This window comes from Bubalus kerabau, chromosome 19 (genome assembly GCF_029407905.1).
Source record: "Bubalus kerabau isolate K-KA32 ecotype Philippines breed swamp buffalo chromosome 19, PCC_UOA_SB_1v2, whole genome shotgun sequence".
In the NCBI taxonomy this organism is placed as follows: Eukaryota; Metazoa; Chordata; class Mammalia; order Artiodactyla; family Bovidae; genus Bubalus; species Bubalus kerabau.
The window spans coordinates 55,327,363-55,350,216 of NC_073642.1; the positions used below are offsets into that span (position 1 = coordinate 55,327,363).

The 22,854-nt window shown below is 38.4% G+C and overlaps 1 protein-coding gene across 2 annotated transcripts; it reads left to right on the top strand.

Moving 5' to 3' along the window:
- The first annotated feature begins 3,630 nt into the window (after positions 1 to 3,630).
- On the top strand, positions 3,631 to 14,472 carry C19H14orf28 (chromosome 19 C14orf28 homolog). Of its 2 annotated transcripts, XM_055556068.1 has the most exons (5): positions 3,631 to 3,961; positions 7,591 to 8,115; positions 10,031 to 10,120; positions 11,376 to 11,510; positions 12,299 to 14,471. In XM_055556068.1, the coding sequence occupies exons 2-5, from the start codon at positions 7,592 to 7,594 to the stop codon at positions 12,480 to 12,482; spliced, it is 933 nt and encodes a 310-aa protein (XP_055412043.1). In that variant the 5' UTR covers positions 3,631 to 3,961; position 7,591; the 3' UTR covers positions 12,483 to 14,471. The 2 variants fall into 2 exon arrangements, with proteins under 2 accessions (XP_055412043.1, XP_055412044.1); XM_055556069.1 differs by lacking the exon at positions 10,031 to 10,120 and having other exon boundaries at positions 12,299 to 14,472.
- Positions 14,473 to 22,854: the final 8,382 nt, after the last annotated feature.

The following is a 22,854-nucleotide window of genomic DNA, read 5'->3' on the forward strand; positions in this document are numbered from 1 at the left end:
ATATCCTGGAATGTGAAGTCAAGCAGGCCTTAGAAAGCATCACTACGAACAAAGCTAGTGGAGGTGATGGAATTCCAGTTGAGCTATTTAAAACCCTGAAAGATGATGCTGTGAAAGTGCTGCACTCAATATGCCAGCAAATTTGGAAAACTCAGCAGTGGCCACAGGACTGGAAAAGGTCAGTTATCATTCCAATCCCAAAGAAAGGCAATGCCAAAGAATGCTCAAGAAAATAACTTAGCAGTTCCTTAAAAAGTTAAACATACATCTGCCTATGATCCAACCATTCCACTTCTAGATTTTTATCCAACAACAAAAAAGGAAATATATGTCCATACAAAGACTTGTACACAAATGTTCATAGCAACTTCATTGGTAATAGCCCCAAACTAGACACAACTCAAATGTCCATCAACAGATGATAAACTGCAGTACATCCATATAATGGAATACACTTGTCAATACAAAAGAATAAACTACTGTACACAAAACCACATGGATGAATATCAAGATAATGACACTGAGGAAATGAAGACAGACCACCCCCCCAAAAAAAAATATTATACATACATACTTTTACATATTCATTTATGTAAAAGTTTAGAAAAGGCAAATGAATCTATAATTACAGAAAGTAAAACAGTGGTTGCTCAGGTGTGGATGGCAGGGAGGAATAAGAGAATCACAAAAGGGTGTGAGGAAACTGGAGGATGATGGATTTATTCACTTGATTATAGTGATTTTAAAGGGGGTATACATATATTAAAAATTTACCAATTTATACTCTCTAAATATGTTCCATTATATGTCAATTATATCTCAATAAAGCTGTCTAAAAAGAATGCAGCTCTGCTGTCCGATTTTGAAAGGAACAGAAAGGAAATCTTGGATAAAGGACTCAGGAAGGATTGTAAATTATCCAAGTATGCCAGGAATCCATACTTCCTCTGTCTAGCCAAGCTTCAGCAGAGTTTAATGAGCCATCTCCCGGCTGTTCTCCAGAAATGGTAACAACTGCACTATTGGATCTGTTTTTGGTAAGAGAATGACCCAGTCAGTACAAAATGAATGCTATGTCTTGTGAGAGATTGTCAATTAAACACATAATCCACACTTATACACATTTTTAAAGGGCTTTCTCCTTGCAAGATAGCTTTAATATTGAGAGTGAACATTTTGTATGTGAATTCCAATACAGACACACTTGCTACCTCATGCATCAGCGCCTCAATTTCTTTATCTGTAAATTGTCACAGGAAATATTAAAACCAGGTGACTAAAAAGAGCAGGTTTTTTTCAGAATTATTAATTCTTTCTTTTTGGACAGAACCTCTTTCTTCCCCTGTGGTCTGAGAGGTATCCATTTCTTCCCAACTCCACCAGCAGTAATTAATTACCTTGAGTGAGTCAAGCTTCTCTCCCAGAAGTTTCATCCTACCATTACTAGACTCCTTGAGAGAAGTCCAAAAGGAAGGTCTCTGCCATAATCAAGCTGACCATGAAATCAGTTAAGAGGGTGTCCAAGTCTCTGCCAGACTCAGCTGTGACTGGGTACCTCACTGATGCGCTGGGTGGCTTTGAGCTCTGTGCTTTGTGTATTCTGGAGGTTGAGCTTCACTTTCCAGATAATCATGTTTGGTTGCACGGCAAGATGGGAAGTATCTCAACAGCATCCCCATTTCTAATTGCAGGTGGAGGTAGTTTTCCAGGATGGCCTGTGTTCTCCGGAAGCAGAGTCACGTGGGCTTAGACTCTTTACCAGAGGATACAAGAACTAGGACCTACAGAACATGAATAGTGGTTGTGTTTGCAGACTCTAGAATTAAGAGGCTCTAGTTTCAATTTCCAGCTGTCAAAATGTGTTTGGCTTTTTCATGTCCAAAACTCAATTTTTTCATCTCTATAATGGGGCCAAAGCTATCTAATTTTTTTGTTTTTAAGTACATCTTTATTGAAATGAAACATATATAAAAAGTGAAAAAATTTAAGTAGTTTGGCTCAGAGGATAAAGCATCTGCCTGCAATGCAGGAGACCCGGGGTTCGATCCCTGGGTTGGGAAGATACCCTGGAGAAGGAAATGGCAACCCACTCCAGTATTCTTGCCTGGAGACTCTCATGGACAGAGGAGCCTGCCGGGCTACAGTCCACAGGGTCGCAGGGTTGGACACGACTGAGCGACTTCACTTTCTTTCTTTCTTACAAAATAAAGAGAGCTATAATCAGAACAGCTATAACTAGCAACCAGATCAAAAAACAGAATATTATCGACCCTCCAGAAGACCACTCTCTTGCCTCATTACAGGCATACCCTCCAAAGGTCAACTACCCTGACTGCTAACAGCACCAATTAATTTTACCTGTTTTTAAACTTTCTATAATGGGATTCATACAGTAACAGTGTGTTCTTTTGTGTATGACTTCATTCTAATTGTGAAGTTTATTTCTGCACTTGAATATAGCAGTATCTTTTTGTTTTAGTGAAGTACTCCATTTGGGGGTTATATAATATATGTCATTAATAAATATTCCCTATATCAATATTCATATCTGTATCTATAGTCAAATTAGTTCATTCTTTTGTTAAGCCCTCCTATGCTGTTTCTGATAATTTGTCTAGTGGTTCTGTAACTGAGAAAGTGAAAGTGTTGGTCCCTCAGTCCTGCAGCCACCCCATGGACTGTAACCCTCCAGGCTCCTCTATACAAGGAATTTCCCAAGCAAAAATTGTGGTCTCGGTTGCTATTTCCTTTTCCAAGGGATCTTCCCGACCCAGGGATCGAACCTAGGTCTCCTGCATTGCAGGCAGATTCTTTACCGGGTGGGCCACCAGGGAAGACCACTGAAAAAGCTGTGATAAAGTTTCAGTGACAACCTCTATTAGAGTCTACTATGATTATAGTTCAAGTATTTCTCCCTTAGGTCTATCTATTTTTGCTTTATATATGTATGTTCACGTTTGCGTCCGTGCTGAGTCGTGTCCGACTCTTTGTGACCCCATAGACTATAGCCCACCAAGCTCCTCTGTCCATGGAATTTTCCAGACAAGAATACAGGAGTGGGTTGCCATTTCCTTCTCGACCCAGGGGATTTTCTCGACCCAGGGATTGAACCCTCATCTCTTGATATCTCCTGCATTTGCAGACATATTCTTTACCATGCTACCTGGGAAGCCCTAATTTCTTTAAATGTTATTAACGTCCATTGTAAATTACAGCAGATTGGCCAATTCATACCCTGAACACTAAAAATAGTATTTAACACACTAACTCAATTTTCCTTAAATACATACTTAAATCAAAAGTTTGAATAACTTTAGCTTACAAAGAAAACAAAGCTTTCATTTTTTGACTTAAGAACTTGAAATACCCAGAAGCAGAAGCAAACCAAAATCAAGTAAAGTCCTAAAATGGTACAAACCCCTAAAGCCAAGCAGGTTTGCCAACAAAGCTCCGCCTCCGTGCAAACCCTGCCCACTTCCGGCTGCCCCACCCACTTTCTAACACTGGAACACCTCCCCTTTCTGCGAGGTCCCGCCCCCTGCACCTGATCCTGGTACCCATTGGGTGAATCCGGATGCTGTATACACACCCTCCACACGCACGTTTGGCAGGGCCCTCTTCGCGCCTGCGCAGCAGCGGCGTCAGGCAGCTGGAGTCTAGGTCCCGGGGTTGGGGGGAGGGGGGAGGAGGTCAGGCCGAATCTTCCTCCGTAATAAGAAGCTACGCGTCCCGCGGTCCTGGCTCCGTGGGTCCGGTCGGATCGGGCCTGGGCGCTGGAGCTGCTCTGGCTCCCGCCGAGGCGGGTGCGATGGAGGCCGTACCGGAGCCCAGCGCTCACGCCGGGGGAGGCCGAAACAGCCGGCGGTGCTAGTAGATGAGGCGGCGGCGGCACGGACTCTCCATGAGCAAGCGGCGGCGGCGACGGGTGCGGCGGCACCGGCGGTCTTCAGTCCCCGGGGAGGTACGAAAAGTCGGCTTCCTGGTGGACGGAGACTGGCCGGACGCCTTCCGCGGCCCGGCCCTCTTGCCCATTACCCGCAGTCCCAGGCGCTCAGCGGGGCCACTGCTCGAATGCGGGCAGGGGATGCCCAGCCCCTTCACCGGCTCCGGGTTCGGGGATCCACCCGCAGTCCAGGGCCAGTCTTCAGTGCCGGGCCTTCCCGGGAGCTGCCGGCCGGGGGCGGGGTGGGCGGGGTGGAGGTGGGTGCCCACCGCGTACCCAGCCCCTCGCTGCTTCGAGCGGGACTGCGGGCCTCTTTCTCGATTATTTGGGGGCGCTAACTCGGAAGGGGACCTTCAGGACCCCCGAACTCGTAGGGTGTCTGGTATTCAATGCTTTGGGTAAATGGTCTGGTCTTCACGACCAGCGTGGAGTACAGATTGTCACCCTTGGAAACGACCGCAAAAGGTGTCGTTTTTTGCCAAGGAAATAGAAGTCTAGGGAGTTTTCCTGGTTTGTTCAAACTAGGGGGCCTATTGAGGCAGGAAAATAAAGCCAGTAATTCTCCAGGACTTACAAATCACTGTCTAACGAAACGATGTTTTTGACAGTGTGGCCAAAACTTAAAAGACAATTTTAAGTAAAGTTCTTTGCACATTTTCTGGTCTTTTTTAGTCGCTTTTATCGTAATTTACTTTAGAACAAATCACCACGGTACTGCAGAAGCTAGACTAAGTGTCCTTTAGTTCTTCCAATCCTCTTTTATCTCCTTTTGTTTTCTCCAGAAAAAGGCTAGAGAAATCATTTTATGTGTGTGTATATATTTTTAAATATATGTATGTAGTTATAAAATATATGTTTAATTCTCTTAGAGTGCAACTTGCTTTACAGAGCAGTACTTATTTAGTCATGTCTAAAAGATAATTTGGCAAAAAATACTACAGAAATTTACAGTTCCTTTCTAATGCAATATTTAAGAATCTGAACTCAGGCTCTTAATCATAATGACCTTGCTACAAAGTTCTTTAAAATGCCACAGAAATCAGTCAAACCATGAGGAATGTTATTTTCATGTTTTAAATATTTAAATACCTTGTGATTTTTTAAAAAAATATGTTCTGGAACATTTCTTCTTCATTAAGCAGAAACTGAGTTTGTGTTTCCTTGGCTGTAAATTGGCCACTCCCTCTTATTCCTAAGTGGTTGACTAGAGCCAGCATGTTGGCAACTATATATAAACATCTACACTTCAGACTAAATATAGTGTTGAATATTTTAGAGTCCACAGTATCTTGCCTAAGTCAGAAATACTGTGTGTGTGTGGTAAAACTGAATTTTTAGTTTGCTGTTGTTAGAAAATAGGTTTGAACTTAATTTTATGCACAAAACACATAGGTCTGCAGCATTGAGAGTTGGATTCATATTGTGCTTGGGAGGATGTGGCAGTTGAAACTATGACCAAAATAAGACACTGACCTCAGTCACTAATTTCTGTCTTCCTCCTCCTCAGATGCTTCCCGTTTTCATGAAAATGCAAAACATGAAACATTGGAAAACCCTGTGATGTTTTTAGTTTAGACATTTGTTTGTTCCAAATAAAGTAAAGCAATTTTTTTCAATTCAGTTTCATTAGGACCTCATTTAATTTTTTTCAGTTTTGCTTTATATACATACATATGACATCAACATGTTTATTAGAATACTGTCAATGACTTTAAAACCAAGCTCTTAGTTATCCTCAAGGTTGGGGGGAAGATAGTTGACTTCAGTTCAGTCGCTCAGTCGTGTCCAGCTCCCTGTGACCCCATGAATCGCAGCACGCCAGACCTCCCTGTCTATCACCAACTCCCGGAGTTCCCCCAAACTCATGTCCATCGAGTCGGTGATGCCATCCAGCCATCTCATCCTCTATCGTCCCCTTCTCCTCCTGCCCCCGATCCCTCCCAGCATCAGTCTTTCCCAATGAGTCAATTCTTTGCATGAGGTGGCCAAAGTACTGGAGTTTCAGCTTTAGCATCAGCCCTTCCAAAGAACACCCAGGACTGATCTCCTTTAGGATGGACTGGTTGGATCTCTTTGCAGTCCAAGGGACTCTCAAGAGTCTTCTCCAACACCACACTTCAAAAGCATCAATTCTTCGGCACTCAGCTTTCTTCACAGTGCAACTCTCACATCCATACATGACCACTGGAAAAACCATAGCCTTGACTAGATGGACCTTTGTTGGCAAAGTAATGTCTCTGCTTTTGAATGTGCTATCTAGGTTGGTCATAACTTTCCTTCCAAGGAGTAAGCGTCTTTTAATTTCATGGCTGCAATCACCATCTGCAGTGATTTTGGAGCCCCAAAAAATAAAGTCTGACACTATTTGCACTGTTTCCCCATCTATTTCCCATGAAGTGATGGGACCAGATGCCATGATCTTAGTTTTCTGAATGTTGAGCTTTAAGCCAACTTTTTCACTCTCCTCTTTCACTTTCATCAAGAGGCTTTTCAGTTCCTCTTCACTTTCTGCCATAAGGGTGGGGGAAGATAAGTGCCCGTTTAAATAAGGAGGACACCTCAGTTCATTCCCAAAACATGCAGAGAGAAGAATCAGGATAATGAACCAAACTCTGAACAAGATTGTCCCAGCCTGGCCTCTGTATTTAAAATTATAGGATATCTGGCATGGTCCTTCTCAGGTGGTGCTAGTGATAAAGAACCCACCTGCCAATGCAGGAGATGTAAGAGACCCAGATTCGATCCCTGGGTTGGGAAGATCCCCTGGAGAAGAGCATCGCAATCCACTCCAGTATTCTTGCCTGGAGAATCCCATGGACAGAGGAGCCTGGCTGACCACAGACCATAGGGTAGCACAGAGTCGGACACGACTGAAGCAACTTAGCATGCAGCATGGTCCTAAAATGCAAGTGAAAATCCCCAAGTGCATAGAAATAATTTTTGTTTTAGCTGTGCTAATATGATTAAGTTCTCACGATTACAGTACTCTTCATATGTTATCTTTCGAAGCCAGTCAGCCTTTCTCTGTACCCCATCTAAGAATTCCATTATATCAGTTTCATAAGTAGAACCACACATATTAACAAGAAAATGAAACACAGCTCATATTTTGGAGGAAGAGGTTTACATTAGGAATGCACTCAACCAAATTTAGACTGTATCTTTGAATAGTTTTTATTTAGGATTTTTTCATTACAAGGTTTTCCTCTGTCAGTGATAAAATCTGCAATATAACCAATAATAATTGGTTGGATGGCATCACCAACTAGATGGACATGAATTTGAGCAAGGTCTGGGAGTTGGTGAAGGACAGGGAAGCCTGGCATGCAGCAGTCCATGGTGTTGCAAAGAGTCGGACACAACTGAGCGACTGAACTGATAATTAATAAAAAGGTCCATCAAATGACTATTCTGTATTTCAAAAAAAGGTTACAAGGTCTTAAATGGTCTTTCCAGAGACCATGCATGTTGCTGAAAAAATGGCTCATGGCTTGAATTGTTTTAAAATTTTTTTGTTCCTTTAGGAGTCTATTTAACCAAACTTAATTTAATCTTTAGATAGCTCTATTTTCATTTCAACATATATCATGCATTTAAAAGATAAAGTGACAAATTTACAAGTACTATCTTAAACTTTTAAAATGCAGGATGAAGACACTGTTTGAAGAGATCAAAGCATCAATTAAAAATAACTATAACCAAGATCGCTCATTTTGGAGGCCTGTTCTTCCTTGGGGAGGTGTTTTTACTATCAAAGCTGGCCGCAAAGCAGTCTCCTGTACACCACTCTATGTTGAAATAAGACTGAAAAATACCTGCACCATAGATGGATTCTTGATGTTACTGTATGTCATTCTCAACGAAAATGAAAATTTCCCCCGAGAACTCTCTCTTCATTTAGGTAGAGAGTTTGTAGACTGTTTTCTTTATTTAATGGACACCTACAGTTTTACAACCGTGAAGCTACTTTGGATTTGGGACAAAATGGAAAAACAGCAATACAAGTCTGAAGTTCATAAAGCTTCATTAATCATTGATTTGTTTGGGAATGAACATGATAATTTTACAAAAAATCTCGAAAATCTCATGTCAACCATACAAGAGAGTTACTGTTCCAACTGGCGGTGCCCCACTCGAGTGCAGGAAGATCAGCAACGCACAATTAATATAAAGTAAGTTGTTCTAAAGTCTGTTTTGTCACTTTTAGCAAAAGTAGTATGCTTATAATGCATGATATGGATAGATAGGAAAATAGATAGATAGATATAGTCAAAGTACTTCTTAATGTACAGACCCTGTGTGCAACAACTTATAAATAAAGCAGCCAGGCAAATGCAAGACTCTTCAGTGGGTTCCATAATAAAAAAAAAATATTACTCTTCTATTATATCTAAACATGTCAGGATTTACAAAACCAATTGATAACTATTTCACTTGCAAAATAATGACCTACTCAGTATGCATAATGTTTTCCTCTCACTCAGAAATTACTAATATGGCTAGGAAGATAATGCCTTGTGTCACAGATTTAACCTCTCCAATGACACTTAATACTATATTGAAATGTTTCCCTCTCTGAATAGATCCCTGTCAGGTAGGCTAGTTCTACATGAACAGGAAGATTGAAAGTACTCCATGTCATGGCCAGGGCATAATTAGAGATAGAAATCCCAAACTTGGGAATATTAATACCTGAAAAGGATACAGATGTAAGGAAAATTTTTTTATTGGCTAGAAAGGTACTGATAGCCTGCTGAGGGGAGAAAAGGAAGGCCTTCAAGCTGGTAAAATGACAGGGAGGAAGGCCAAACTGGCAAGCCCTGGTGGAGTATTGGGAAACATTAAAGCCCCAAGGGCACATGAGCTGGAAAGGGATAATTGCCAGTGTGGGGGTTGCGGGTAGCAGTGGGAAACAGGACAGAAAAACAGATCCAAACACATTTTTGTCAGAAAGCATACTTGGCCCTGTGGTCCAGGAAGAAACAGATTGTTCCCTTGTGGGATTGTACGTCACATACCCAAACTATTCACGTTTTCTGTATAGCATATTTAGTTTACTATTATAGCATTATACTTAAGATAATGGGAAAGCAGAAGATCTGTTATTCTTTTTAGAGACTACCAATTATTGTTTCTCTTGTTCTGAAATACACTTGGGCCATTTTGCTGTATTGCTGATAGGATGATGTTGATTGTGAAATTTCCATCAGGGAAAAAGTTGTTACTGTTAAATCATAATGGACTTTTTAAAAGTGCTTCAGAAATTTGTTTTAAAAAAAAAACTAGTATCTTTTAACTTACATATGTTTTGAAACTATAATGAAGTATTTACAGCCCTATATTAATACTAGCATTTTGTGCCTCTCTTAATAAATAGTTTTCATTATACTCTATATAACTTTTTAGTCTTTTGCCTATTTTCTAATCCTGTATGTAAAACAACCTCTGAAGTATGTAGGAAAAGTTTTTTTTTTAACAAACCAGGAAACTGAGGCCAACACTGGCTGTCACTAACATTGAGTCAGGTAACTAATCAGCTGCTCTCCTAATTCTGGATCCTGCTTTCTTACATCAGGACCAGGATCCACTCTATTTAATCCTCTCAGAAAATTTTAAAGCAACAACTGTGTGTTTCAGGATCAGTTTACATACATATTTAATGTTTCTTAGAAAGTTTCATGCATTAATGTTTATTAAGTTCAACTGGTTTCTATACTGTCTGTAAGAAATACAAAGATGAATAACAGAGGTTACACTTTTATATGTGTTTTACTAATAATGGATGACTTGTAAAATTTGTTATCCACATAATATATTTGGGCTTCCCTGGTGGCTCAGCGGTAAAAAAATCCGCCCACTAAGCAGGAGACATGGGTTCAATCCCTGGGACAGGAAGATCCCCTGGAGAAGAAAGTATCTACCCACTCCAGTATTCTTGCCTGGAAAACCCCATGGACAAAGGAGCCTGGCAGGCTACAGTCCATGGGGTTACAAAGAGTCAGACACGACTTTGCAACTGAGCAACATTAATATATTTACATGTAAAATGCTGAAGCATTTCTTACATGCATTTTGCAATTGTTATAGTCCTCCCCAAGAAATTCCACATGGAAACTTGATACGACTGGCTGTGGATGAGTTATTCTGTTCCAGGATTGAACTGTGTGAAGAGCATGGGTGAGTATATGATAGCCATTTAAGATGAAAGTATTTCTGTGTTTCTTATAAAGAAACCTGGATGTGGGTATGCTCGTTACGAAACAGCAATTCACAAGTGTTTCGGAAACCTTATATTTTTGGAATCGTGACACCTTCTAGTTTACTGTCGCATTTTATGCTGTGCTGCAGTTGCTTGATGAATACAAAGCAAATGCCTTTTTTTCCCCCACTGCTGAGTAGGTACAATAAAACCTTGCTTAACTGGAACCCAGCTAATCTGGACCCTCAATTAACTGGATTCTGTACTCTTCATTTATGTTCAGTTCAGTTCAGTTGCTCAGTCGTGTCCGACTCTTTGCAACCCCATGGACTACAGCACGCCAGGCCTTCCTGTCCATCACCAACTCCTGGAGTTTACTCAAACTCATGTCCATTGAGTCAGTGAGAAAGCAGTAAATGACAACCAAAAAGTTTAACCTAGTTAAAGAAAAGAAAAAGGAAATCCAAAGAGGCAGAACATATTCACCCCAGTCTCTTAATTTTTATATCTACAGTATTGAACAAGGAGAATTAATATTTAGAAGGATGATCTTACACCTAATTAATCACAAAAGAAGGAAAGAATAAAATACCTTCAGTTAATTGTACTTAAGTCCAGAAAGTGAACTAGGTGTATTTTTGCAACAAATACTGAAACAAAATGGTTTTCAGATAACTTAGTTTAGTCAGTGTTTGTCCACTAAAATACTGTCCCCTGAGCATTCGGTTAATTGAGATTTTACTGTTTAGTTGTATTTGTTTTATTTTAATTCATATGCTTAATACCTGGTGCTTCTAGGAAAACAGAATCTGCTGCATCGTAATGGCAACAGGAACCAATCAGGGAATTTTATTTAGTCTAAAGAAGACTGAAAGAATCATCTTATTGTCTCTCTGCCATTATTCTCATTTGAAACCAACCTAGAGAAAGAAAACCTTTTTTCTGAATAAAAACATTTCTGTCAGTTCAAAAGACTACATGCTTTTATAAGCTGAGATAAACATAGTTAGCTTTTCTTGGAGTTTTAAAAATGTCATTTTCTCATAAATAGACTCTCTCAGCTTATAAACTCTGAGACTTAGGCATATAAAGTATTAATACAGTCATACAATTTTCCCATACCTAAAATAGATAATATGCTTATTATGAAATTAAGTGATAAGGACAACTCAGAGTGATAAAAGGCAGCTTTGTCTCAAGTGTAATAAAGTTCATGCCTATTTTCAATTTTAGGTGTGGTGGCTTAAGAGAATTTTCTCAACGAGTGTTCTGCCACGGGGCACCCCCTTTTGTTGTCTTAAATATGCAGCATTGGAAATCTGAAGATCTGGCATATGTCCCCTATTATTTGGATTTATCTGATCACAAGTAGGTGCTTTTTGTTTGTTTTACATGACTAATAAAAGAATTTTATTTATATTTTTCTACTATTCTATCATGATTTTGACTAGCTCTTAAGGAAATACATATTGTTAAAAAAAATAAATAAAAGCTGTCTCTAAATTTATGTATCCTAAATAAGATCAGAATATACTACAGGGAGTCAGTTGCTGACAGTGTACATAGCAATTAGGTACTTAGACTATAGAATAGACTGAACTGGGTTCAAATCCCAGCCCTACCTTTCAAGCAATGTGATGTTGATCCAGTAGCAACCAGTTTACACATCAGTTTTCTTATCTATAAAACAGAGATGACAGTGTCTAAAGTGTTTAAGATAGTATCTAAGACTTAGGAAACAGTAAATACTGGCTGGCCATTACTTGTATTTCAGGCCAAAGTAGTGTATAGTATGAGGTCATTTAAACATAAAATATTACTGTCATTGTTAAATTAAAATCCAAATTAAGATACAAGGGGTTCTTTTAATTTTTTGCCTTTAAACATTTTCTTGTGTTTTCTCTTATATAATAGAACCATGCAGTTCATGAGTTAATCTATTAAAATAATGCCCTTAAAAATCTATCATTTTTTAAAATTCTTAAACGTCTTACTCCAAATTACCAATTATAGTACATTTTTTTTTACAGATGAATGTCTTTTTTCAGATAACAGAATGCAAATAATCTTATTCCTTAGTTAAGAATGTAAGGAATGTTTTTTTGTAAGAACAAAGTACTGTGATTTTCTGTCACAGTTTGTCATTTAATTTGCAGGTATTTGTTGGAAGGTGCCACATTGTTTAACAAAGAGGAACATCATTATTCTGCAGCCTTTCAGATTGATGGACATTGGATGCACTATGATGGCCTCAGAAATGTGAATTTAATTTTGTTAAATAAACCCCCAGAGTTTCTCCTCTTGTCATCATTGGTTTATATTCGAGCAACAGAGAAATAAATATAGACTGATGCTAAATTATATTGTTTTCCCTCCTGCCCATGCTCCCCCAGATGAAGGGCTTTTGTTTTGTATACACTTGGTATCCAAGGAAATAGTTCAACTATATTAGTTTCAGAGGTGTATTTTCTAGTGTTTAGCCCCAGGTAAATGTTTTATATAGAGAATCTATGCAAAAATATTTGTATTTCTTTTTTCTTAATCCCAGGTTATTTTTATACAAGCATATTTTATGTTGAAATAAAATATATCTTGTAGCATTTGTATTTTTTATTTATATGTATCTCAAAGATTTTTTACAATTCTGTTTTTGAATCTGAGAAAATACTTCATCATTTGAATTCTCAATTTTTCCTTTTGGATATCCAAATAAAACCTGGGTACAAATAAGTTTTCAGTTTATATAAATTTAACAGTTCAAAATACCTGACTGTATTTATTTGCCCTACCTCATTATAATCCAAAGTGCACTATTGGATCTAGTTTGGATTTGAATGTACAACTTAGAGATGGTTTAGTCTATTTTACCTGACTTGCCTAATGTCCCTGCAGCAATTTTTTAAAAATACTTTGGTAAGAATGTTTCTCTGGACTTGAATCATTTCTTTATAATGGCAAATAACTTTACTTGCTAAAGTATTAAAAACCTAGCAGTGGATTTTAAGTGTTAACTAAGCTCCAAGCTTAATTAAGCTTATTTTTACTCAAATAAATAACTAATGTTTAAATGTAATAGAGGTTCTCTAATAAAAATTTATTTTGCAGATAAGACAGTTATAAAAAGTGTCAGGCAAACTGTATGTTTACTAATGTTGAATGAACATTGGAAATGTACTTTAAACATGTACGTAAAAGAAAATGGGTGCCTGAGAATACAGTTGACTCTTGAACAACTCGGGGGCTAGGGCCCTGATCCCCCAAACAGCCAAAATTTCCCCATGTAACTTTACAGTTGTCCCTCCATACCTGTGTTTCCACATCCTTGGATTCAGACAACTTCAAATCATGTAGTACTACAGTACATGTTGACTGAAAAAAATACCTGTATAAGTGGACCCACACAGTTCAAACCCATGTTGTTCAAAGGTCAGTTGTCTTTCTCTTCCTAGTAAGTCACATTGGCACAGAGGGAAAAATACTTAGGTTTTGGGGGTAACATCTATGTGCTGCCTTAATAATAGTAAATCGATACCATGAAACTTTCTTTGATTTGCAGTATAAATCACCCAAAGTGTGTAGTTATCAGAATATTATGTTTCTTCTTCAAAGACCTAGGATCTCTCTTCCTTTTGCAATTTAAAGGAAAAGTAATAAGTAATGTTCTCAAGGGAAAATACTTTTTGAAATCTATCATCATTTATTTTAGTGTTTTCAGTGTGGTTGTCCCTAGGTCTGGGGTTGAGATTGAGTGCAATATATTTGGAGATTTCTACACAGCATCCCAGTTCACTGCCATTTACCAAATTGCTAAGGTTTAATTCAATAAATTAAGTCTTGCATTGGTGCCATGTTAAGATAACTTACTGAAGAATGGATAAATATAAGTGCAACATTGATGAGTATGCCTTTTTATCATGTAAAAAAGAAATATTCGTAGTATTTGCTCAAAGTAGTGCTTTTTTTTTTTTTTTTAAATTCACCCCAGAGTTTGTTTAGTTTCCGCACGTATTTAAATAGGGTTTGATTTATAGTATACTTTTCTGGGGACACCTTACTGCATGAATCAAAGTATACAGAAACACAAATATTAGCATATACATAAATGATATCATTAACAAAATTATTCCTGATGCAGATTTATTCTTTTATGAATTGCACTTTATTTGGAATAATTCTAGCTTATCATGAAACAGTGACATACCTACCTCACAGGGTTGTTGTGAGGATTGAAATGTTTGTTAACATCTTGACTACCTTGAACATGCTAATAAAAAAAACATTTTTTCTACCTCTTTCACGTACAGGCAAGTTTCCTAGATTCTCTCTTACTAATGAACTTTTCAGATCTTTTTAAAAATTATTTGAGCAGTAGTTCATATCAGTAATGGAATTAATGTAGTGAAATTTAAGTATGCCTTCTGGACCCCAGATGATTAGGATTTAAGGATAATAGGTATTTTATTGTTATGGTGGTAATTGAAGACATTATTCCCTCCAAATAGTGACTAGGAAAGGGGTGAGAAAGTATGAAGTAAACAAGATTATCAAAAAATGTGAAGGTGAGAGTATGGAAAAAATGTATAGCCTTAAACACTATTAGAGAAATTGGAATGCTGAGGGGGACAAAAGGTATAAGGGAATAATCAAAATATGTTTTTAATCAGAATGTCACAAACCACAACTACACCTAGGGTAGAGCAGAAATTATTTTAAAACCCTACCTCCATCAAAGGGGGATAAAGAACAAAGCAAATTTAGGGGGAAATCAACATATGGGCTTCCTTGGTGGCTCAGATGGTAAAGAGTCTACCTGCAACGCAGCAGAACCGGGTTTGATCCCTGGGTTGGGAGGATCCCCTGGAGAAGGGAATGGCTACCCACTCCAGTATTCTTGCCTGGAGAATTCCATGGACAGAGGAGCCTGGTGGGTTACAGTCCATGGGGTCGCATAGAGCTGGACACGACTGAGTGACTTTCACTTTCACTTTCTCCAACATATAAGTAGAATTCTCCAACTTCTCTTCAAAGAAACTTTACCCTCCACCCAGAACTTAACAAATGATCTTAGATTTATCCTTCAAAGTATCTTTCCATTCCTAATTATTAGGGTTGATTTAACCTAGATTGTCACTGGATCCGATCCCATCAAAGAGGAGGAGAAAGATCATCACCACAAGCGTGAATCCTAGGTTCTATGTTATTCTTAGAGTATGAACAAACAGCTGAGCTATATAAACAGATGGCTACACATAAAATGCCGTGTTTGTTGAGCATATCAACAGTTTTACGATTAAATGATTTAATAATAGTTATTTGACAATAATTGTAATGCACTATAAGTAAGCAGGAAAGGTAAACAGTTCAGTGTAAAAACGACAGCAATTACTACTACTAAACAACAGCCTAAGCAAACATCTGTATTCTTACCATCTTCCTTTGTTAAAATCAAAAGCTAAAATCACATAGGTTTCAAAGTTCACCTTGACAATTTGATGCCTTACTAACAATTCCTACCCACCCAACTGGCCCAGGTTCACCATCTGCTCCACTGGACAGCTCTTAACTTCAAAGTTAATTCGATCTGAGGGAAAGCAGCCTTTTACTTTATCTCTGGGAAGTTGAGAAAGTTGGTGGGGCGCTAGGTGATTTCTTCGTATGCTGATATCTACTTAAGGATATACCTTAGATTATTTACCCTCAAAGAGCCATCAGTTCCATAGTCCACCTATTGTTTTCGCAGCGAGGTACATAAAGTATCAAAAGGAGTACCACTGAAAATGAAAAAGTGAGCTGGTCTGGTAAGGCCCTCAAAAATGATAACGTTTGGAAAACCAACAGCATGGTAAAATTGGAAACCTGCTGTTGTTATGCTTAGCTATATTTTTATTACTTGCCTGTTTTACTTTTGAATTTTGTAAAGTCTGATTTTTAAGATGATTATAAAAATAATACATAGATCAGTAAGAAATCAGTAACCCTCAAAAAAGGCTAAAGAAGAAAATGATCATCCATGAAACCACCCAATGGTTTACACCGGTAAAAATGTTTTGAAAAATCCAGCATGGCTCCATAGTACTGAAGAGAACCAAGGAGTTTGGGCTTTGAAGAAAGAAATGTATATTCCTGGGAGCCAGCATGAGGGTGATAGAAATAATTGGCACAACAAAACGCCTACAGGAAAGTGAGTCTCTGAAGAAAACTGCAGTCACCACCTATTAGGACATCTCTTTCTACCTGAAAACACCTTCAGATGCTTTTTTTCTCAAATCTTCAAGAACTCATTATTCTATTTTAAGAAGGATATCATTCCTTTACGTTTCTCTATCAACATCTCAAGACTAGTATCCAGGTTCCACAGCTGGAAAGCAACACTCTGATGGTATAAACTGTTCCCAGATACAGCCCAATAGATTTTTCTATGTATGCCTGTTTACCTAACAGAGGAGTGTAACAACAGCTGTGAGGTCTTGGCAACAGTCCTTTCCCCACTCGCTGCCTAGCATCCCTGGAGGAGGTTTGGAGGAAGGAGACTCCAGGTTGGCCAACTTGTGATTTCAAAGGCAGTTGTAAGGTCCTCTTGAAACCACACAACTCAGATTGGGACTTGAACCCACTGCCTTTTAATTGAGATCATACATCTGGTCTCAGGACCTAATGAAGCTCAAGTTCTTTATGCGTCATCACAGAAAGAACTCAGTGAGACAAAAAGTGATAGGTAAGAAGTGGATTTATTTAGAGAGCTATACATGCCATAGAATGTCATCCATCTCAAAGACAAGAACAGCCTTGGGAGAAACACCCTCCACAGACAGAGTATGGGCCATCTCAGAAGGCAAGAGGCCCTGAAATATGAGGGAGGTAGTTTTTATGGGCTGGGTAATTTCATAGACTGGGCTTCCCCACTGGCTCAGCAGTAAAGTATCCTCCTGCAATGCAGGAGGCGAGGGTTCAATCTCTAGGTAGGGAAGATCCCTGAAGAAGGAAATGCCAACCCACTCCGGTAATCTTGCCTGAGAAATCCCATGGACAGCGGAGCCTGGTATGCTACGACCCATAGAGTCACAAAGAGTTGGACACAACTGAGCAACCAACACAATTGTACACAGTTTCATAGGCTAATGAACAGGAAGATTATTCCAACTATTTTGAAGAAGGGGCGGAGATTTCCAGGAATTGGGCAATTACCAACTTTTTGACTTCTTATGATCAGCCTCAGAATTGTCATGGCTCCTGTGGGTATGCAATTTAGTATGCTGATACATTACAGTGAGCATATAATAAGGCTCAAGGTCTGAAGCTGAATCTTCTGCCATCTTGGACTTAGTTGGTTCTAACCAGTTTTTGTTCTGTCCACAAAAGCTGTCATTCTTTTAAAGTTATGCCCTGTCTCCTTCCTGTTCCATTATCCCCTTTACATCTAACTTCAAAGCCTAACCATTTTTAATTTCTGTTCAGTTCAGTCACTCAGTCATGTCCAACTCTTTGTGACCCCATGAATTTCAGCACACCAGGCCTCCCTCTCCATCACCAACTCCCGGAGTCTACTCAAACTCATGTCCATCAAGTCAGTGATGCCATCCAGCCATCTCATCCTGTGTTGTCCCCTTCTCCTCCTGCCCCCAATCCCTCCCAGCATCAGGGTCTTTTCCAATGAGTCAACTCTTCGCATGAGGTGGCCAAAGTATTGGAGTTTCAGCTTTAGCATCAGTCCTTCCAAAGAACACCCAGGACTGATCTCCTTTAGGATGGACTGGTTGGATCTCCTTGCAGTCCAAGGGACTCTCAAGAGTCTTCTCCAACACCACACTTCAAAAGCATCAATTCTTCAGTGCTCAGCTTTCTTCACAGTCCAACTCTCACATCCATACATGACCGCTGGAAAAACCATAGCCTTGACTAGATGGACATTTGTTGACAAAGTAATGTCTCTGTTTTTCAATATGCTGTCTTTTAAAACAGAATATTTAAAATTAAAAGTAAGCGTCTTTTAATTTCATGGCTTCAATCACCATCTGCAGTGATTTTGGAGCCCCCATAAATAAAGTCTGATACTCTTTCCACTGTTACTCCATCTATTTCCCCTGAAGTGATGGGACCAGATGCCATGATCTTTGTTTTCTGAATGTTGAGCTTTAAGCCAACTTTTCACTCTCCTCTTTCACTTTCATCAAGAGGTTTTTTAGTTCCTCTTCCCTTTCTGCCATAAGGGTGGTGTCATCTGCATATCTGAGGTTATTGATATTTCTCCCGGCAATCTTGATTCCAGCTTGTGCTTCTTCCAGCCCAGCATTTCTCATAATGTACTCTGCATAGAAGTTAAATAAGCAGGGTGACAATATACAGCCTTGACGTGCTCCTTTTCCTATTTGGAACTAATCTGTTGTTCCATATCCATTAATTTCCTTTAGGAAGCTATAAATCCTAAAATTAAAGATAGATGTCAAACAGCCGTCAAATTTTAAAAGAAATTTGTTGTAGCTTAAGTTATCCACAAGAATTAGTAATATCAAATATTTTCTAATTCTCACTGGAGGGAAGATAATTTGAGAAAAAAGTGAGATGGCCATTGCGACCAGTTCTCGTTAACATTTCTGGACTTGCGGAAGGACAGGATTGGTGATTCCAAACTCTTGCCATTTTCTTCATGAACACTAGATGGCAGAAGCTCCTCCCTACAGTGTAAACGACCGAGACAGACTCATTCCTGAACTTCTGGCCTATATCATTTGGGTGAGATAAATCTGATTTTCCTTCAGTACCGTGACACTATACGCACTCATAGCTTGGGGATAACATAGACTGGTGATGTCTTTGATGAAGTTAACTGTGTTCTCTGCCAACAACAACCAGTTCAAATTATATCTGTAAATTGACTCCTGGGGTTTCTTCACTTCCACTGCCATCATGTTTTCTGGCCTCCTCTCTGCTTTCTATAGTTCTTCTTTGAAAAGTATTAGGAATTACTGTCCCTAGAGAGTTTGTGAAAATCCCGGAAGACCTGATTCAGGATTGATATTTATCAGCCAGGAAAAAAATAATAATAACATCTCAGACTTTTGAAGTGAGTCATGTTATATGATCACATTACCATTGGATTCTCTTTATCATCAGTTCTTAGCTACTGATTTTCTTGTCAATAAGAGGCAAGAGTATGGCAGTTAAAATGACTACATTCTGAAACCAGATTGCCTGGGTCCAGATTTGGACTCTGGTTATGTCGCTTTGGTCTTATTACTTTAACTCTTCAATTCCCAGTTTCCTAACTGCAAAATGGAGATAATAATAGAATATATTTCATAAGGTTGTGGTGAAGATTTAATGAATTATTTTTATAGCATCTAATGCCCGGTACACAGGAAGCACCATGAAAGTGTTCACTACAGTTATTGTTGATTCACTTTCAATATTCTATTAAGAAATGAAATTTGTAGGTAAGCAGTGCTGCTGCAGAAGATGAACTAAATTCTGTGTGAATATTTCAAGTTTGTTGACTGAAAACCATTGCTGGTATTTCCTTGGCCAATAAGCTCATAGAACAAGCTATCATATCAAACTAGTGGGGGGAAAAAAGTTAAATTCATGAATTAGTTTGAAATGCAAAAACAAAGCAAAAGTAAAAATGTTGGAGGAAAATGAATAGCTTAAATTTTCCTAGATACTAAATAATAATGAAATATCATATCTTGTTTCTGCTCAAAATAGTTTATCCACAGATACTGTCCAAAATAGTTTATCTGCCATCTGACTCTAACACTTTTGAGACATAGTTCTCTATTTATTGGCAAACACCTACTCTATTAAATTGTGTCTTCAGGGCACACACAAGAATATCCTTTCTAATACTTCCTGATCAGGACAACAAAAGTGATTGGCTCATCCTTATTTCAAACTTGCTTTACTCAATAAGGGATTTAAGGTGTTTTTCATGTGCATTAAAAATAAGTTTTCATGTCTTACAGTGTTAGACATAATTTGAATCAAAAGAAACCTGAGGCCATGTTACCTTTTAATAAGACCTTATCAGGTGAACTAATAAAAACAGCCTGTAAGATACTCTTGTCTGTTACTGATGGGAATGCAAAGTGGTACAACCTCTTAGGAGAATTGGGCAATGTTACAGACTGAAAGTTTGTGTCTCTTCAACATTTAAATCCTGAAACCCTACCCATCCCTGTATTGGTATTAGGTGTGGCCTTTGGGAGGTGATCATGACTAGATGAGATCATGAAGATGGAGCCCTCATGAATGGGATTAGTGTCCTTATAAAAGTCATGAGGGAGCTTACTACCCATCTCTGCTCTCTTTCATGTGAGGATATGAGAAGTTGGCAAGGGGCAACCCTGAAGAGGTTCTCACCAGAACCCAACCATGCTGGCACCCTGGTCTTGGACTTCCATCCTCTAGAACTTTGAGAAACATTTTTCTGTTCAGTCCATGGCATTTTATCTATGGAAGCCTGAACTGAAACAGGCAAGAGCTAGCAACATTTCACATCATCTACACTTTAGCCCAGTAATTCCACATGTAAAAATCTGTGTTCAAAACACAAAATGACAAATGCACAAAGCTATTCAATGTGGCATTATTTGTAAAAGTCTGAAAACAACTCAAATGTCCATCAGCATGAGGCTAGTTAAAATTCTTAAAAAACAGTAAGGTCCTATGCAATTGTAAAAAAGATTAGGAATCATCTTCATATATTGATATGAACTAATCTCCAGAATATTTTAAGTTGAAAAATGGTGTTTTTACAGTATGCTTTTTTGCTAAGGAAATGGGGAAGGATTTTTTCAAAATGAAATAAAAGGAATCAGCACCTGATAAAAGTGATCACCTATGAACAGAGTGAGGGACTTCTCTTGTGGTCTAGTGCTTAAGACTCCAAGCTTCCACTGCAGGGGTCACAAGTTTGATCCCTGGTCAGGGAACTAAGTGGAGAAAGCAATGGCACCCCACTCCAGTACTCTTGCCTGGAAAATCCCATGGACTGAGGAGCCTGGTATGGTGCAGTCCATGGGGTCACGAAGAGTCGGACACAACTGAGTGACTTCACTTTCACTTTTCACTTTCATGCATTGGAGAAGGAAATGGCAACCCACTCCAGCATTCTTGCCTGGAGAATCACAGGGACAGGGGAGCCTGGTGGGCTGCCGTCTATGGGGTCGCACAGAGTCGGACACGACTTAAGCGACTTAGCAGCAGCAGCAGCAGGGAACTAAGATCCCACATGCCTCTTGGCATGGCCAAAAAATAAAAATGAACAGAGTGAAAGAAATGGAAATACACACAAAACTTATGTGAATGTATCTTTTCATATACTTTCAACTTTGCAGTCAAGTAAATATTCCATATAATTTTAAAATGAAATTTACAAGTATATTCCTAAAAATTAAACTTCCATTAAAATAACCTCACTGAACATCAATGATGTTTTAACCAAATATTTCTTCATTTCACTCTAAGACCAGTATTTTTATTGTTGATACTTGTGAAACACACTCTAAGGACAAAAAAATCACAAAGGACTCAACAGTACTTATTGGTTTTATTGTTCATATCAGTATTGTTATTTTGAAACCGTTGTAAGTATGTTGTAAAATAATATAATTAAATTATGTTAATGTTGATAGAAACCAAGATTTTCAGGCTAAGAAAAGCATTAAAATCCAAAAATTTAAGTAAAATGAAAGTAAAATTTTAAAGGAAGCATTTCCTGATTCTGCTTATTGAATAGCCTACAAGCAATGACAACTCAGTAGCAGAAATTACCACCAGCAAAACATTGGGATCTCTACATATCATTTACCAGCAAAAGGTGACAGGGTCCCTTGGAGGAATGGCTGATTCTAGATCTGAGGACAAAAATGTAAAGGAAAAGCCAAAACACAATTTTGACACCTGAACTGTGCTTACATAAGAGAATGAGTAGCCTTATTCTTGGATATATGTGCTTAAGTATTAAGGTATAAAAAGATACACTGTATGCAACATTACAAATGACTTTAAAAAAATGAAAGGACAATAAAACAAGTAGCAAAATGCCAAAAACTGGTGTACCTTTAAAAAGTTATATAGTAATTTCTGTATTATCCTTACAACTTCTTTGTAATTATTCTAAATTATGTGAAAATAATTCTATAAAAGCAAGGAGGTGTTCAATGGAACTTCATGGAGGTATCCACAGGCTTAAGATGTGTTGGTTGAAACACATACAAACATATAAAAATATATCATGAGTTTAATACTTGATCACCTTTGGAGTTGTGTAGAGCACCAATTCATTATTTTGAGAAAGGAATGAATCACATATTTCCCCCAGCTTTTCCTGTACAGACCTTATCTCAAAGTACTCAACTAAATGATGAGGAAGAGCCTTCTTTTATAGAATTCCAGCTAATAAATGCAAAAGGAATGGCAGAGATAGAAAATTACTATTTTACCACCCAATATGATGATGGATCCAGTAGTACTAACAGCTGCTAAAACCACCAGTCGAGTTTGATGGGGAACTTGATAATGAAGGCAACAGGCTGACAACTGAACCCAAACTGTGATTAATGTTAGCATCTCCTGATGTGCTGTAACCAAACATAACATGCCTCAGATACAACAGGAAGTATATGCAGCATCAACCATGCTTGCCAAAAAAACAAATCTAAATCTAGGGTCCATAGCCATTAGTTAATGTGTAGAACATTTGCAGAATAGGACA

Coding starts and splice junctions, on each gene's coding strand:
- C19H14orf28 (XM_055556068.1), top strand. CDS start 7,592: ATGAAGACACTGTTTGAAGAGATCAAAGCATCAATTAAAAATAACTAT. Junction 8,116..10,030: donor CAACGCACAATTAATATAAA/GTAAGTTGTTCT, acceptor CAATTGTTATAG/TCCTCCCCAAGAAATTCCAC. Junction 11,511..12,298: donor TTGGATTTATCTGATCACAA/GTAGGTGCTTTT, acceptor TTTAATTTGCAG/GTATTTGTTGGAAGGTGCCA.